This window comes from Pongo pygmaeus, chromosome 16 (genome assembly GCF_028885625.2).
Source record: "Pongo pygmaeus isolate AG05252 chromosome 16, NHGRI_mPonPyg2-v2.0_pri, whole genome shotgun sequence".
NCBI classification, from domain to species: Eukaryota; Metazoa; Chordata; class Mammalia; order Primates; family Hominidae; genus Pongo; species Pongo pygmaeus.
The window spans coordinates 26,299,030-26,315,290 of record NC_072389.2 but is presented as its reverse complement, the minus strand read 5'-3'; the positions used below and the strand labels follow the sequence as shown (position 1 = coordinate 26,315,290).

The 16,261-nt window shown below is 46.0% G+C and overlaps 1 protein-coding gene across 8 annotated transcripts in view; it reads left to right on the top strand.

Annotated features, from left to right (window-relative positions):
* The window catches only part of LOC134737581 (E3 ubiquitin-protein ligase HERC2-like), a 47,250-nt gene that overhangs the window by 13,001 nt on the left and 17,988 nt on the right, over positions 1 to 16,261 (top strand). For 6 of the 8 annotated variants that reach the window (XM_063653245.1, XM_063653243.1, XM_063653248.1 and 3 more), the window contains exons 2-10: positions 4,536 to 4,714; positions 5,467 to 5,602; positions 9,163 to 9,284; positions 11,752 to 11,910; positions 11,996 to 12,112; positions 12,526 to 12,669; positions 12,762 to 12,886; positions 14,558 to 14,736; positions 14,824 to 14,921. In XM_063653245.1, the coding sequence (XP_063509315.1) occupies positions 12,624 to 12,669; positions 12,762 to 12,886; positions 14,558 to 14,736; positions 14,824 to 14,921 (448 nt within the window). In that variant the 5' untranslated portion in view covers positions 4,536 to 4,714; positions 5,467 to 5,602; positions 9,163 to 9,284; ... (1 more) ...; positions 11,996 to 12,112; positions 12,526 to 12,623. Of the gene's footprint in view, positions 1 to 4,405; positions 4,715 to 5,466; positions 5,603 to 9,162; positions 9,285 to 11,751; positions 11,911 to 11,995; positions 12,113 to 12,525; positions 12,670 to 12,761; positions 12,887 to 14,557; positions 14,737 to 14,823; positions 14,922 to 16,261 lie in introns of those variants that run through there. The other 2 variants (XM_063653241.1, XM_063653242.1) reach the window with 2 other exon arrangements.

Sequence of the window (16,261 nt, the reverse complement as noted above, 5' to 3'; positions counted from 1 at the left end):
GGAACTGGGTGGTGACGAGCAGGACAGCAGAGGTGCTGAACAAGTAACAAATACAATGAGTCTGTGAAAATCACTGACATGATGGACCAGAGGGTGGAGAGAAGGTCAGACCAGGTTGCTCATCTGTAACACTGAATCTGTTTTATTTTTGACAAAGACATTTGGGGGATCCCAGCATCTTCTCCTTCCCTTAATTTGGCATACTTAACTGTGTTAGTTTTTTCTTACAGCTCTTCACAAGTTATATACCTTGTAGCTTAAAACAACACATGCATATCGTCTTACAGTTCTGGAGGTTAGAAGTTCCACACAGGCTTTACTTGGCTAAAATCAAGGTGCAGACAGGATTAGGTCCCTCTGGAAGCTCCTGGGAAGAGTCTCATCCCTGCTCTTTCGGTTTCTAGAGGCCGCCTTTGTATCTTGCCTCGTGGCTCCTTCCTCCATCTTTGAAGCCAGCAATGTCACTTCTCTCGCCACTCATCCATCATCATAGCTTACTCTCTGACTCTGACACTCCTGTCACCCTCTTGGAAGGACCTTTGTGACTGATTTGGGCCCACATGGACAATCCAGGGTCAGCTCCCTCTCTCAAGATCCTTAGTTGCCTCCTCAGAGCCCTTTTTGCCATGTAAGGTGGCACAGTCAGGTTTCAAGGTGAGGACGTGGATATCTTTGGGCATTCTGCTTACCACATCCACTTACCATTTTACCAAGTGAGGCAGTTCATAAAAGCCAACTCCTGGCTTTTAATCACTATCCTACTGTTCTACCTCAATTCACCTTGAGTTATTCCTGTATTTTTCAGAAAGTTTCTCCCTGCTCACCCCCAACAAATGTTTTGGAAAATGCCCTACTACATTTGTAGGTCATCAATGGCCTTGAATAAACTAAATAATATTAATTGAAAAGTATTCATATAATAGAAATGCTTTAAAATGGCAGGGAATGCCACTATTCATTTTGGAAGGACAAAGGGCAGTTTTAACTAGTGATAGGGGGTTGAGGTAAAGAAAAAATGATCATCTGCTTTGCTGTTCTGATGCTTTTGTTGTAACAAAACCAAAACATACAAGAGTAATTGGGGAACAATTTATACATAAGAAAACTATTTGATTTCCTAATACATGATTTTTTAAAATACTGTTTTAAAGCTGTTGAAGTCTTGTCATTGTTGCAGAGGCCCATGCTTCTGTAACAATGACAAGACTTCAACAGCTTTACTGGGGTTTAATTGACATATAATAAACTGCACATATATAAAATGTATGATTTGGTAAGTTTTGACAAGTGTCTTATGATGAAAACATTGCCATAAACAAAACAGTGAATATCCCCATCACACCAAAGTTTCTTTTTGACCCACTGCAATCCCTTCACCCTCCTTGCCTCCTCTACTCCTAGGGACCCATTCATCTGCTTTCTGTCACTATACATGGGCTTCCATTTCCTAGGCTTTTATATAAATGTAATCGTTGAGTACACACTGTTTTTTTGGTCTGCTTGTTTCACTTACATAATTATTTTGAGACTCAGCTATGTTAAGGCATATATCAATAGTTCATTCCCCCAGCTTTTTTTTTTTTTTTTTTTTTTTTTTTTTTGAGGTTTTTTTTCTGAGGAGTTTCACTCTTGTCGCCCAGGCTGGGGTGCAATGGTGCAACCTCAGCTCACTGTAACCTCTGCTTCCTGGGTTCAAGCAATTCTTCTGCCTCAGCCTCCCAAGTAGCTGGAATTACAAGTGCCTGCCACCACGCTTGGCTAATTTTTGCATTTTTAGTAGAGATGGGGTTTAGCCATGTTGGCCAGCTGGTCTCAAACTCCTGACCTCAGGTGATCTGCCCGCCTCAGTCTCCCAAAGTGCTGGGATTGCAGGCATGCACCATTGCACTTGACCAGTTCATTCCCTTTTATTGCTGAGTAGTGTTCTATTATATACATGTGCCACTGTTTGTTTATCCTGTTGATGGACATTTGGGTTGCTTTCAGAGTTTTAGCTATTACAAATAAAGTTGCTATGCAATATTCAGTTACAAGTTTTTTTTGTCTTTTTTTTTTTTGAGATGGAGTCTCGCTCTGTTGCCCAGGCTGGAGTGCAGTGGCATGATCTTGGCTCGCTGCAAGCTCTGGCTCCCTGGTTCACGCCATTCTCCTGCCTCAGCCTCCCGAGTAGCTGGGACTGTAGGCACCCGCCACCACACCCGGCTAATTTTTTTTTATTTTTAATAGAGACAGGGTTTCACCGTGTTAGCCAGGATGGTCTTGATCTCCTGACCTCATGATCCATCCGTCTCTGCCTCGGAAACTGTTGGGATTACAGGCGTTACAAGCATAAGCCAACGCGCCCAGCCAATTAGAGCCATTTTTCATCAATCTACCACATCACCTGAGACCAACTTGTCAACCATCTTTCAATATTCAATGGAATTCCTTATCTAACAGTGTCACCTAGCCAAAACATGGCTGAGACCAAAGAAAGTAATAGATCCTCTGAGCCAGTTCTAAGATGCAAGTAATAGGCCCTCTGAGCCAGTTTTAAGATGATTGCTAAGCTCACGGCAGATTAAAATGTTTAAAATTAGAAGCTGCATAGTGACCTAGACCAAAACCAGAGTGGTCAGAGGCTGTGTATACAGTCTAGAACACAACAGTCCAATAGGATCAGAGCCTGAAAAGGACAAATGATATTTGGTGTTTTGTTTCAATAAAGTGCATAATTCATTTTACAAATATCCTCACTCCACATGATTTAAATTTCATATAATAGTGTTTCTGTGTCTAGTCACAACCTGGAACAACATTCCTAAGGGACTCTACACCTGCAACCACGGAATCATTGATTTACTAGGAGGTCTCAATCTAGCTGGCTACTCTTTGCTTCTTATGAATGAGCTCTGTCTTTGACTACTTCTGCAGAAACCACATTGGTGGATCCCAAGGAATTTCTCCTTTCCAGGAGGAGCCAAGGCAGGATAGCCTAACAGTTGGTTTCCTGTATATCTCATGAAAAATAAATCTGCGCTTTGGGAGGCTGAGGCAGGTGAATCACGAGGTCAAGAGATCGAGACCATCCTGGCCAACATGGTGAAACCCCGTCTCTATTAAAAATACAAAAATTGGCCATGCGCAGTGGCTCACGCCTGTAATCCCAGCACTTTGGGAGGCTGAGGCGGGCGGATCACGAGGTCAGGTGTTCGAAACCAGCCTGGCCAACATAGTGAAACCCCATCTCCACTAAACATACAAAAATTAGCTGGGCGTGGTGGTGCACACCTGTAATCCCAGCTACGGGGAGGCTGAGGCAGGAGAATGGCTTCATTGAACCCAGGAGGCAGAGGTTGCAGTGAGCCGAGATCGTGTCACTGCTCTCCAGCCTGGATGACAAGACTCCGTCTCAAAAAAAAAAAAAAAAAAGCCGGGCGTGGCGGCGCGCGCCTATAGTCCCAGCTACTCCGGAGGCTGAGGCAGGAGAATCGCTTGAACCCGGGAGGCGGAGTTTGCAGTGAGCCGAGATCGTGCCACTGCACTCCATTCTGGCGACAGAGCGAGACTCCGTCTCAAAATCAATCAATAAATCAATCAATCTGCTCTCAGTGTCTCGAGGCGGGCTTTCACCAAACCTCAACCTCACATCTATTCCCTGACCCGGTCAGTAAGGAAGGGCCCAGTGGTGGAACTACCACTGCTACTTCGGCCCGCCCCATCCCGCCCCCAGGTTTGGACGCACCCTTTCCCCGCCTCTTGCGCTCTTTAGGGCACCGTTCTCCTATGGCATCGCCCAGGGACACCAATTAAATGCAGCTTCACACTGTGACTGCCCCTGGGAACCCTCATTTTATTTATTTATCTTTGAGACGGAGTCTCGCTCTGTCGCCCAGGCTGGAGTGCAGTGGCTGATCTCTGCTCACTGCAACCTCCGCCTCCCGGGTTCAAGCGATTCCCCTGCCTTAGCCTCTGGAATAGCTGGGATTACAGGCGCGTAGCAACACGCCCAGCTAATTTTTGTATTTTTAGTAGAGACGGGGTTTTCCCATGTTGGTCACGTTGGTCTCTACCTCCTGACCTCGTGATCCGCCCGCCTCGGCCTCCCAAAGTGCTGGGATTACAGGAGTGAGCCACCCTACCCAGTCGGAACCCTAATTTTAAATAAGCGCCACGCCAGACTTTCATTTTGAACTCCTGATGGGCCAACACCACCTGGCAAAATACTGTCCTGCTTACTACACTTCCAGCTTCCTCCCTCCCGAGGTCCAGCCTTGATCCTGGCGCCACGTTCGGCCCCGCCGCCGTCCCAGCCCCTGGCCCCCACCGTCTTTTCCGCCCCCGTCCCTGCCCCGCCCCTCCGCGCCCGGCTGACTGGGACCCTGTGAAGAAACCGGAACCCGGCGGGAGAGCGCCCCGGGGCGGGGTGTAGGTCGTGCAGCACTGCGCGTGCGCGCGCGGCCTCTTGCGTCATTTAGCCGTGCCTATGTTTTCCGGCGCAGGTCGTAGGTGCAGGCATTGGTGATGACTGCGGATTCACAGGTTGTCCTTGGCAGGTTTTTATCGGCGCTTCTCTGTGGAGGAGGCGGTGCGCACGGCTTCAGCGCCGAATGCTGCACCTTCCACTGGACGGCGACGAAGGCGGTTGCCGTGCCAGCGCAGGACTGGGCGGCCTGTGTGGGAGTGTGAGCTGCGGTGCCCCGGGCAGCGCTCCAGAGGGGAAGCCGCGCGGCAGGTAGGCCTGCGGGTTAGGGTGAGGTCGTCACTTCTTCCTTTCAGGTAAGCGCGAAGGGGCTGACTTGATGGCGAGCCAGCCCGTCTTGTGTCGGAGAAGGGTTCTTCGGGCAGCTTTCCTTTCCGGGTGTTCTGAGTCGGAAGCGTTTTTCCTGGTAATCTTCACTGTGGAAACCCACCGTGAATCGGATTGCCCTTCAGTCCCACAAGTAAGCCTGGCTCGTTGGCCATGTCGGGGACGCATGTTCATTAAGTTCATTAAAATAGTTTCATTTGTCTTTGTATTAGAAGGTGGCTTCAGCTGCTGCGGGGATCATAACTGACAGTTAAGCCTTAGAAGTCTGCTGTGACGTTTTGAGCCTGGCTGTTTTAATTTTTTTTTTTTTATAAAATCACGGAATCCTATTTCCCTGTCTATACAGTTGCGCAAAACTGTGTGTTTACTTTTGTGTTTGTGCCTCCTTAATTTCTTTCCTAGATTGTCAGTTCAATACAGGACTGCATGTTAAGTTCTGTTTCTAGAAATCCTGTATATAGCCATATGCCCGGTTAGTACTTTTTTTAGTAAGAGGAAATATCAGAGTCGAGAGTTTCCATTCCAGTAAGCTGCCTGTCGAAGCAGTAGTTACGCTCAATTGAGTAGGTTTTATGTTGATTGCTTGGCAAAATGAGTATGAAGGCTAGCAACCAAATTTTAAAACGTACTCAGCAACTTTAGTCGTTTTGCTTACTTCTGTGTTTTCGTCTTTCTAGGCTGGAGCTACTCGGCCAGGGTTTCAGACTTTAAATGAGAATAAAGGGTGGTATTTACGAGGAAATGAGAGTGAATAAGTCATCTCTAACCTCTCCCAGCCTTTTTTTCATAAGAGAGACCATATTAAACTTACATGTAAGTTAAAATTGTAACTTATAACTAATATTATTGCCTAGAGTTGGAGATTTAGGTTCTGTAATATTTATAAGTACAGTACTGCTTTAAAAAATTATTAGCCAAATGAGAGGTTGGAAAAAATTAAATCTAACTTATGTATTTAATTTTTCTGAGCCAGGGTCTTGCTCTGTCCCCAGGCTACAGTGTGCGATCTGGGCTCACTGCAACTTTTGCCTCCCGGGCTCAAGCTGTCCTCCCACTTCAGCCTCCGCAGTAGCTGGGACCACAGACATGCGGCCCCATGCCTGGCTAATTTTTGTATTTTTTTTAAAGTCGGGGTTTCACCATGTTACACCTGCTGGTCTCCAAATCCTGGACTCATACGATCCAACCACCTTGGCCTCCAAAGTGCGGGGATTACAGGCGTGAGCCACTGAGCCAGGCCTAAGCTAACTTAGATAGCAATGGAAACCAAGTAGTAAAGATTTCGTAAAAAAACTAAGAGGTCTAAAGTTGTTTTTCGTTTGTTTTTGTTTTGTTGATGTTTTTTTCTTTGAGACGGAGGCTTGCTCTGTCACCCAGGCTGGAGTGCAGTGGCACGATCTCTGCTCACTGCACCCTCCGCCGCCCAGGTTCAAGTGATTCTCCTGCCTCAGCTTCCCGAGTAGCTGGGATTACAGGCGCCCGCCACCACGCCTGGCTAACTTTTCTATTTTTAGTAGAGACGGGGTTTCACCATGTTGGCCAGGCTAGTCTCGAACTCCTGACCTCATGATCCACCCGCCTCGACCTCCCAAAGTGCTGGGATTACAGACGTGAGCCCCCGCGCCCGGCCGACACTCGCTTTTTCACGCGAATGCATGTCACCCGCCCTCACTCAAGGTCCGCCACAGTGGCCTTTGTTGAGGAAACTGCACACCCGCTCACACCTCAGAGCCCCTGCACTTGCTTCTCTCTCCTTTGTTCTTTTCAAAAAGCTCTTGGAAGCTTCTGCTCAAGTGTTACCTGCTCAGCAAGGCCTCCTAACTACGGTCATTAAAATAGATTCCCCCAACTCAACTCCCCAGTGCCCTTCATATGTTTTATTTTTTACCATAACATTTGCCACTTTTCCAGAATAATGTCTTTATTTCGTTTATTATTTCGCCCTACCTCTAGCAGGAGATAACCCCATGTGGGCTGTTGTACCCCTGCTCCTAGAATATTGTACGTGCTCAGTAAATGTTGGTTGGTTGAGTAAATGATATAAGCAAGCTGCATGTTCACTGGGAGCCACAGTGAAGGCAATACTAGTTAAGTACCAAAGTAACCGTAAAGAGGGGTAGTTAGTGTCAACCAAATACGGAGGAGGAAAGGTAGGAGCAAGTTAGAATAGCAGCAGAGTGCTGACCGGGGTAGAACACAGGATGTGTGAAATATGGTATGGGAAATAAAATGTAGGCCGGGCACGGTGGCTCACGCCTGTAATCCCAGTACTTTGGGAGGCCGAGGCGGGTGGATCACAAGGTCAGGAGATGGAGACCAACCTGGCTAACACGGTGAAACCACGTCTCTAGTAAAAATATGAAAAATTGGCCGGGCGTGGTGGTGGGCACCTGTAGTCCCAGCTACTCGGAAGGCTGAGGCAGGAGAATGGCGTGAACCCAGGAGGTGGAGCTTGCAGTGAGCAGAGATGGGGCCACTGCACTCCAGCCCCTGCGAGAGAGGGAGACTCCGTCTAAAAATAATAATAATAATAATAGGTTTGGAACAAATGGCGAAGGGTCTTTGTTACTAGGTTACACAATTTGGTCTTCTTGCTACAGACAGTGATTCTAAATTCTTCAGCAGAAGACTGAGATTGGCAGAGATGAGGAGGCCTGGATTATGCTTCTGCTTCTGCTACCTCAGCTGTGTGACGAGTTACTTAACACCTCTGGACCTGGTTCCTCATTGTGGGCCCTTACCACATGTCTTTTTAACTAAGCCTTTGTTAAAATGAAATGTCAAAAATGCTGTGAAAAGTTTAATGGTGTCCATGTACTTCAGTTGGTGTAATTTTTTCAATTTTTTCTTTTCTTTTTTTTTTTTTTTTTTTTTTTGAGACGGAGTGTCACCCTGTCGCCCAAGCTGGAGTGCAGTGGTGCAATCTTGGCTCACTGCAACCTCCACCTCCCGGGTTCAAGCGATTCTCCTGCCTCAGCCTCACCAGTAGCTGGGATTACAGGCACCCGCTCTCACGGCAAATACAAAAAAATCATTTTTGTGTTTTTGTAGAGACGGAGTTTCACCATGTTGTCCAGGTGTGTTTTGTAGAGACGGGGTTTCACCATGTTGACCAGGCTGCTCTCAAAGTCCTGACCTCAGGTGATCCTCCCACCTTGGCCTCCCAAGGTGCTGGGGTTACAGGTGTGAGCCACCGTGCTCGGCCAAGTTGCTGTGATTTTTAAAGTTTGCTAACTTTGGTGATTTTGTTGCCTACTGATAATCATTTTGCAAAGCAGGTCCTAGTTTAGGTTTTCTTTATTAGAATACTAGTCCATTTTTGCCTGTTCTTTAGTTATGTGTTTTCCACATTATTTAAGAAGGTGGAACGATTTCATAATTTTCTTTTATTTGAGATGTATTTTTTTCAACTTTTAACATGCTTTATGTTTAATGAAAGTTCACATTACAAATATTAGTAAAATCAATTGTGAAAATTGAATTTGTTGGCTGGGCGCCACTCCTGTAATCCCAGCACTTTGGGAGGCCGAGATGGGTGGATCATGAAGTGAGGAGTTCCAGACCAGCCTGGCCAACATAGTGAAACCCCGTCTCTACTAAAAATACAAAAAATTAGCTGGGCATGGCAGTACACGTCTGTAATCCCAGCTATTCAGGAGGCTGAGGCAGGAGAATCACTTGAACCTGGGAAGCAGAGGTTGCAGTGAGCTGAGATGGCGCCATCGCACTCCAGCCCGGGTGACAGTGCGAGACTGCGACTCAAAAAACAAAAAAGAGTTTGTTAAAATTTAGAGAGAACAAGCAGAACAAAAAAATTAGCTAGGTGTGGTGGTATGCGCCTGTGGTCCTGTCGATTTGAGTGGCTGAGGTTGGAGATCACTGCAGCCCAGGCATTTGAGACAGCAGTGAGCGATGATCACGTCACTGCACTCCAGCCTGGGAAACAGAGCGAGACACTGTCTCAAAAAAAAAAAAAAAAAAAAAAAAAAAAAACCCTTCCCCTCCCACACACAAAGAGAATAAGCAGAAAATCATAAGGGTCTTTAAAAGTGTTTAAAATATCAGTAGGTTATTTTTGGAATTTTTAATTCTCTTAGTTGTGGAGTCCTTGAGGATAGGCCCTTTGATCGTCTTTACAACTTCAGTGCCTGGCAGATAATAGCTGCTCAGTGTTTGTTGAGCAATGGTCACAGTTGGGATTACTCCCCTGAGTCCCTCTAAGTAAATTGGGCAGGTGAACCACATGGAGCTTGTCATCTGTGGTTTGGGAACCTAGTTGAAGTGAAATTTAGAAAGTTTTACTGTTTATCTGTCTTTAATACTGGCCCTGCCTCATGGCTAATTCTTAAGAATAAAAAATGTCTCTGTTGCAGGCTCTCCCGGCTGTGATTGACCTTCAGTTACAGAGAGAGGGAGCAGAGTGGGACCAGGTCTGAGAATAGTGAAGCAACTCATTCCTTTCAGGACATTCCCTCTGATGTGCTATTTTCAAACTGTAAGTCAGAATGAGATCACTTATTTTCTTGGTGGCAGAAGGCTGCTTTATAATTTGAAGGCTTGCAAATTGTATGCTGCTTGTCATCCCCCAGCCCTCCACACATACACCCTGGTACAGTTCCATGCATGAACAAACAGAACAACCAGATCACCTTATTTGGTGATGTGCCTCATTCTAGAAAGGCTTGTAAATCCAATTTGCTACCATAAATGAGTGCCTTTTGTGGGGAAACTACCACAAAAAAACCTAAGTAATTGTTTTTAAGGAACGTAAAGAGTTTACCTTGAAGATAGAATAGTAATTGAGAATTAAATTTAAAAGGCTAAGTAAATAGTGGAAAGAAGAGAAAATGCCTGTGGGCTGAAGTTAATTGCAGAAGTCTTTTTAAGGTGTACCCTGGCTTTGAGTGGAGAGCAGGCTTTGGGTTGCAGGAGGAGGAGGGGAGGGCCTGTCTGAGGGTGTGAGGTTCCTGTGTTGGGAATGAAGAGGGCAGGAGAGGGGTGCCTGGCCAAGGGGACTCTCGAAAGCCATATGCACATGATGGACCCAGCTGGTCAGAAAAGGCCTTCTCTCTGCTTTTTGTGTTTGAAATTTCCCATAACACATAGATTAAAGGGAAAGGGGAAACTAGATTTTAAATAGCATCATGAAGCATTATGTAAAGTAAATGTGGAGAAAATCTCATATGATAGCCATAGTAAGGTTAGGAATAATTTTCAGTGGCCTTAGGATTAAATGGGTAAAATTCCATTATATGTATTGTTTTAATCACCTCTTCACCTTGTCAGTGGGGGAGGGATTTCCATCCCACAGTACTGACACTGGGCAGACTAGATGGACGGAAGTTTCTTAGTCTTTCGCTCAGGATAGAACAGAGAACCAGGGGCTGCGAGAGGCAGGCTGTGTGGTAACGAGAGTGGCTATGGTTCCTGCAGAAAGACTTTAATAATTGCTTTAAGAATTCCTTGGGCTGGCAGGGCAGTGGGGCCTACTCCTCAGGCATAAGCTGGAACTGTACCTGTGCCTGGTCACTGTGATGAGAATTGTTTGGCATCAGGGGGAGGGAAACTTGCCCTGAGGCCATTAAAACCTCCCAGTTTATATCAGATGTCAAGGCAACATGTAATATTGGGTCTTAATGTTAGACCTTACACCACATGTATGTAACTTGCATTTAGTGAAAGTTAACATTAAGTGTTAGTAAATATTAGTAAATTAAGTAGTTACAAATCAGTTATTTGAAAGATTCATAGTAGAGGTAAAATCTGGTCAGGATGCAGAGTAAACCATGTCTTTGGAGAGGCCTGGCTTCTATAGATTCTCAAGAAAATGTCATCTATTATAGGAACATATTCTGGATCCTAAGAATAGGATATTTCGCTAACTTTGCAATTTCTTCAACTAGTAAGACTTCTCTACCCTAATCCCCACTGCCTCATACTTTTCATTTGTAAAGTATAGATTGCAGAGTGCTGGGTTCATTCCATCCATATTCATTTAACAAATACATACAAATGTCGGTCAGCTTTATGAGGCTTCCATACAACCAGATGCATGAGTTTCAGATGTAGAGTTGGGTGGGTTTTGACAAGTGCACGCAGTTGGGTCACCACCATCAAGACATGGGGTGCTCCCGTCGCTTCCAGGGCCGTCTTTGTACCCTTTTGATCCCCACTTCCTACCTCTAGTTCCTGACAACCTGTGATCTGCTCTCTGTTGTTATTATTTTGCCTTTTCTATAATTTAATATAAACAAAGCCATACAGTGTATGGTGTTTTGTTTCTGGCGTCTTTCACTTAGCAGATGTCTTGAGAACACGCCATGTTGTTGTGTGTATGGGTAATTCATTCCTTCTGTTGCAGATGGACCATGGTTTTGGGCCATTGTGAATAAAGCTGCAATGGACTTTACAAGTCTCTTTTTTTTTTTGAGATGGAGTTTTGTTCTTGTTGCCCAAGGTGGAGTGCAATGGGGCCATCTCAGCTCACTGCAACCTCCGCCTCCTGGGTTCAAGTGATTCTCCTGCCTCAGCCTCCCAAGTAGCTGGGATTACAGGTGCCCACCACCATGCCCAGCTAATTTTTTATTTTTAGTAGAGACAGGGTTTCACCATGTTAGCCAGGCTGGTCTCGAAGTCCTGACCTCAGGTGATCTGCCCTCCTTGGCCTCCCAAAGTGCTGGGATTACAGGTGGGAGCCACCGTGGCCGGCCTGTCATACGAGTCTTTAACAAACACTGTTTTTATATTTCTACTGGATACCATGCTTGGCATCGGGTTCCAACTGAACAAAAAGTCATGGAGGTGTTAGGTGTTGGAATTCTCTCTTCCTTATTTTATAAAGTACCTGGAAGGTGAAACTGGCCTGATGCTGTGATGGTCTAAATTTGGATATTGAATTTCCTTTGCTAATAAGAAAAAACACCAAGAAGAAGGGCATTCCTGTTTGTTCCCATCCTCCCCAGGGTCTCTGGAGGAGCCTAAGGTGATCTCTGCCTTCTCTGGAAAGCAGGCCGGGAAGCACGTGGTGCACATCGCTTGCGGGAGCACTTACAGCGCGGCCATCACTGCCGAGGGGGAGCTGTACACCTGGGGCCACGGGAACTGCGGCCGGCTGGGCCACGGTATGTCTGCTCTGCATGAGTGGGAGCGTGCAGCAGGAGGTGGCCTCTTACAGGACTTAGTAACCTCTGTCCTATCTGTTTGAAGGCTCCAGTGAAGATGAGGCCACTCCGATGCTGGTAGCTGGGCTTAAATAAGGACTGAAGGTCACCGATGTGGCGTGTGGGAGTGGGGACGCTCAAACCTTGGCTGTCACTGAGAATGGTACGTAGAGCTCTCGCCACCCTGGATAGGCCCTCAAGGACACACATGGCAGCTTCCCTGGAGGAAGAGATGAGGAGTACAGTGGGCCTCATGAGGCCGCCCACCCTGTCATCCAGTGGGTGTAGGGCTCAGTGGCATTGGGGAAGAGGCCCTGGTGGTTACTGGACTTGTTTGCCTGGGGGCTGTCAGCTGGTTAGCAGCTGCCGCCATTCCTGTGTGGGCATTTTATTTATTAAGAATGAGAGTTGAAATGGAATGATTGATACTCTGAATTGTCTCTGGTTAGTAGTATTACATTTCTTAACATTTGGCCACTCTAGATTCCCTGTGGTAAGTCTTTCTGTATTCTATAGTCTGACGTTACGGGATCTACTTGCTTTTAATTTTGGTTTTATGTTTGTGTTCCTAACCAGACAGTGGTGACCCTGGCCAGGAGCGCGGACGTGCTGAGCATCGTGCAGTCGGCTGCCCAGGCCGTGCTGCAGAGCGGCTGTCCGTGCTGCTGCCCACCATGGAGGAGCAGGCCCGGGCACTCTCTGCTCTCCTGCCCTGCGCAGGTGGGCTCGGGGAAGGAACAGGAGAGGGCATGGGTCAGGGTGCTGGGAGGGGATGGCGTTTCACTCCAATTGCCACACACTTTCTATTTCAGTTTCAGGCAATGAAGTGAACCTAAGTCCAGGTCGTCAATTCATGATTGATCTTCTGGTGGGCAGCTTGATGGCTGCTGGAGGGTTGGAGTCAGCCTTACACGCAGCCATTACTGCGGAGATCCAGGTATGGCCTTGGAGGCACACATGACCTGGTGGTGCACTGAGATCGGAAATACACACTCACACATGTGAAGAATAACAGAACACAGTAAAACACTCAACTTTTATCATATCCAAGTATTTTTTAAATTAAAATTATTTTATGTGCTTATTTATTTATTTATTTTTGAGACGGAGTCTCACTCTGTCACCCAGCCTGGAGCGCAGTGGCACCATCTCGGCTCTCCGCAAGGTCCGCCTCCTGGGTTCACGCCATTCTCCTGCCTCAGCCTCCCAAGTAGCTGGGACTACAGGCGCCCATCACCACGCCTGCTTAAGTTTTTGTATTTTTAGTAGAGACGGGATTTCACCATGTTATCCACGATGGTCTCGATCTCTTGACCTTGTGATTGGCCTGCCTCAACCTCCCAAAGTGCTGGGATTACAGGCGTGAGCCACCGCGACTGACCTTATGTGCTAATTTAAAATTTTTTTGAGTTATGATTTAATTGTGATGAAATACTGCAGGTTGTCTGTTTCAGTGAAGTTAACAGGTAACCTGTTCCTCATGTAGACCATTCCCGTCACCCGGAAAGATCCCTGTGCCCTTGGCACTTGCAGCCAGGATACTCCCCTGCCCTGAGATTAGATTCATTTTGCCTGCTCTGAGTGTTGCAGCAATATAACTGTATAGTATGCACTCTTTCCTGTTTTGCCTTGGAGAATGATTTTCAGATTCACTCCACACTGTTATGTGTATTGTGACTTCGTTTTTCTTATTGGGAAGTGTTCTATTTTATAGGTGTAGTACTGTTAATTCATTCCCCTATTGAAGGGCATTTAATTGCTTTTGGTTTTTGTTTTCTTTTTTTTTTTTTTGAGACAAGGACTTGCTCTGTCACCCAGGCTGGATGCAGTGACCTGATGTTGGCTCACTGCAGCCTTGTCCTCCTAGGCTCGAATGATCCTCCCATCTCAGCCTCCTGTGTTGCAGGGACCACAGACATGTTTCCATGCCCAGCTAGTTTTTTGATTTTTTTGTAGACACAAGGTTTCGCTGTATTGCAGAGGCTGGTCTCGAACTCCTGGGCTCAAGTGATCCCCCCACCTTGGCCTCCCAAAGTGTTGGGATTACAAGCGTGAGCCACCATGCCCAGGCTTTCTGGTTTTTGGCCGTGTAGAGCTGCCACGATTGTGCTATGTACAAGTACTTTAGTGGACATATGTTCTCCCTTTGGGTAAACACTTGGAGTGGAATTTGTTAGGTCCTGGGGTCAGTGTGTGTTCATAGTTTCCCCAAGTGGCTTTGCCATTTACATTTGAACCAGTGTGTGTGAGAATTCCAGCTTTTTCTTGTCCTTACAAAGCAGCTGGATGCTGCGTGTGTGGGGCAGATCACATTGGGTTTTGTGAGAGCCAGTAGCAGGGTTAAAGATTTTAGGGACTTCACAGAAGGAGGTTGGAAAGCATCAGCAGAGGCAGCCTGGACCTTGGATCTGTAAAAAGAAGACACTGTTTGGAACTGCACAACTGAGTTAGGGTTTCCAACAGGGCAGGTGGGGGCCTGTGGGTAGGTGTGTGCGTTAGCCACGGAGGCTGGGATAGCTTGGCATTGGGGTCAGGGCTCAGCCAGCCTGTGTGCCTTCACACCTGCTGATGAGATCACTTGTAAACAATTTCTGTTTATGAATTACAGGATACTGAGGCCAAAAAAGAAGCACAGAAGGAAAAAGAAATTGATGAACAGGAAGCGAATGCCTCAACATTTCATAGAAGCAGGACTCCATTGGATAAAGACCTTATTAATACGGGGATCTGTGAGCCTTCTGGCAAACAGTGTTTGCCTCTGGTTCAGCTCATACAACAGCTTCTTAGGTAAATCGTAGTAGCTGTACTGTATTGTATTTATTTACTTTTTTTGTTTTTTTGTTTTTTTGAGACAGTTTCACTCTTGTTGCCCAGACTGGAGTGCAATGACGCGATCTTGGCTCACTGCAACCTCCACCTCCCAGGTTCAAGTGATTCTCCTGCCTCAGCCTCTCGAGCCGCTGGGATTACGGGTGTGTGCCACCACGCCTGGCTAATTTTGTAGTTTCAGTAGAGGTGGGGTTTCTTCATGTTGGTCAGCTTGGTCTTGAACTGCTGATCTCAGGTCATCTGCCCACCTTGTCCTCCCAAAGTGTTGGGATTACAGGCCTGAGCCACCATGCCCAGCCTATTTATTTACGTAATAATTTTTTCTTTTATTTTTATTTTTATTTTTTTGAGACGGAGTCTTGCTGTATTGCCCAGACTGGACTGCAATGTCACGATCTTGGCTCACAGCACCCACCGTCTCCTGGGTTCAAGCAATTCTCCTTCCTCAGCCTCTCGATCTCCTGATCTCGTGATCCACCTGCCTCGGCCTCCCAAAGTGCTAGAATTATAGGCGTGAGCCACTGCACGCAGCCTGTGAAAAACTTCTGAGTATCATCATACCCTCCAACTTCTCCTCTCACCTATATTTAAAAGGGTCTGCTCTTTATCCTAACATCTATACTAGGTAATTTTCAGAATATTCCTTCAATCACCAAACACATTGTTGAGATTTTTGTGCTAGATTTCACTATCTTAATATGAAAACCAATCATCACCCATTAAAATACAATACAGGCCAGGCACAGTGGCTAACGCCTGTAATCCCAATACTTTCAGAGGCCAAGGCAGGTGGATCACCTGAGGTCAGGAGTTTGAGAGCATCCTGACCCAATATGGTGAAATCCCATCTCTACTAAAAATACAAAAATCAGCTGTCTCACAGAACATCTCTAGGCTTGTTCATCCTTCATACCTGCTACTTTGTATCCTTTGGCCTCTATGTCCCCAATTCCTCCCGTCCCCTACCTCTCCTGGTAGACAATGTTTTACTCTCTATCCCTGTAGGTTTATTTATTTACATTTTTACATCCCACATATAAATGAGTTTATACAATATTTGATTTTCTGTGTATGCTTTATTTCACTAAGCATGACATCCTCCAGCCTCATCCATCTTGCAGCAAACGGCAAGACCTTGTTTGTTTTCCTGGCTGAATAATATTCCATTGTGTATGTGTGCCACAGACTCTTTATCCATTTATCCATTGATGGACACTTAGATTGTTTCCATATCTTGGCTATTGTGATTAAGGCTGCAATGAACATGAGAATACAGGTATCTTTACAAAGTAATGATTTCATTTCCTTTAGCTGTATGCCCAGAAGAGGGATTGCTGAGTCATATAGTAGTTCTATTTTTAATTTCTGTAGAAATCTTCATACTCTTTTCCAGAATGGCTGTATCAATCTACATTCTCATCCATAGTATGCAAAAGTTCCGATTTCTCCGCACTCTTGCCAACATTTATCTTTTGACTTTTTG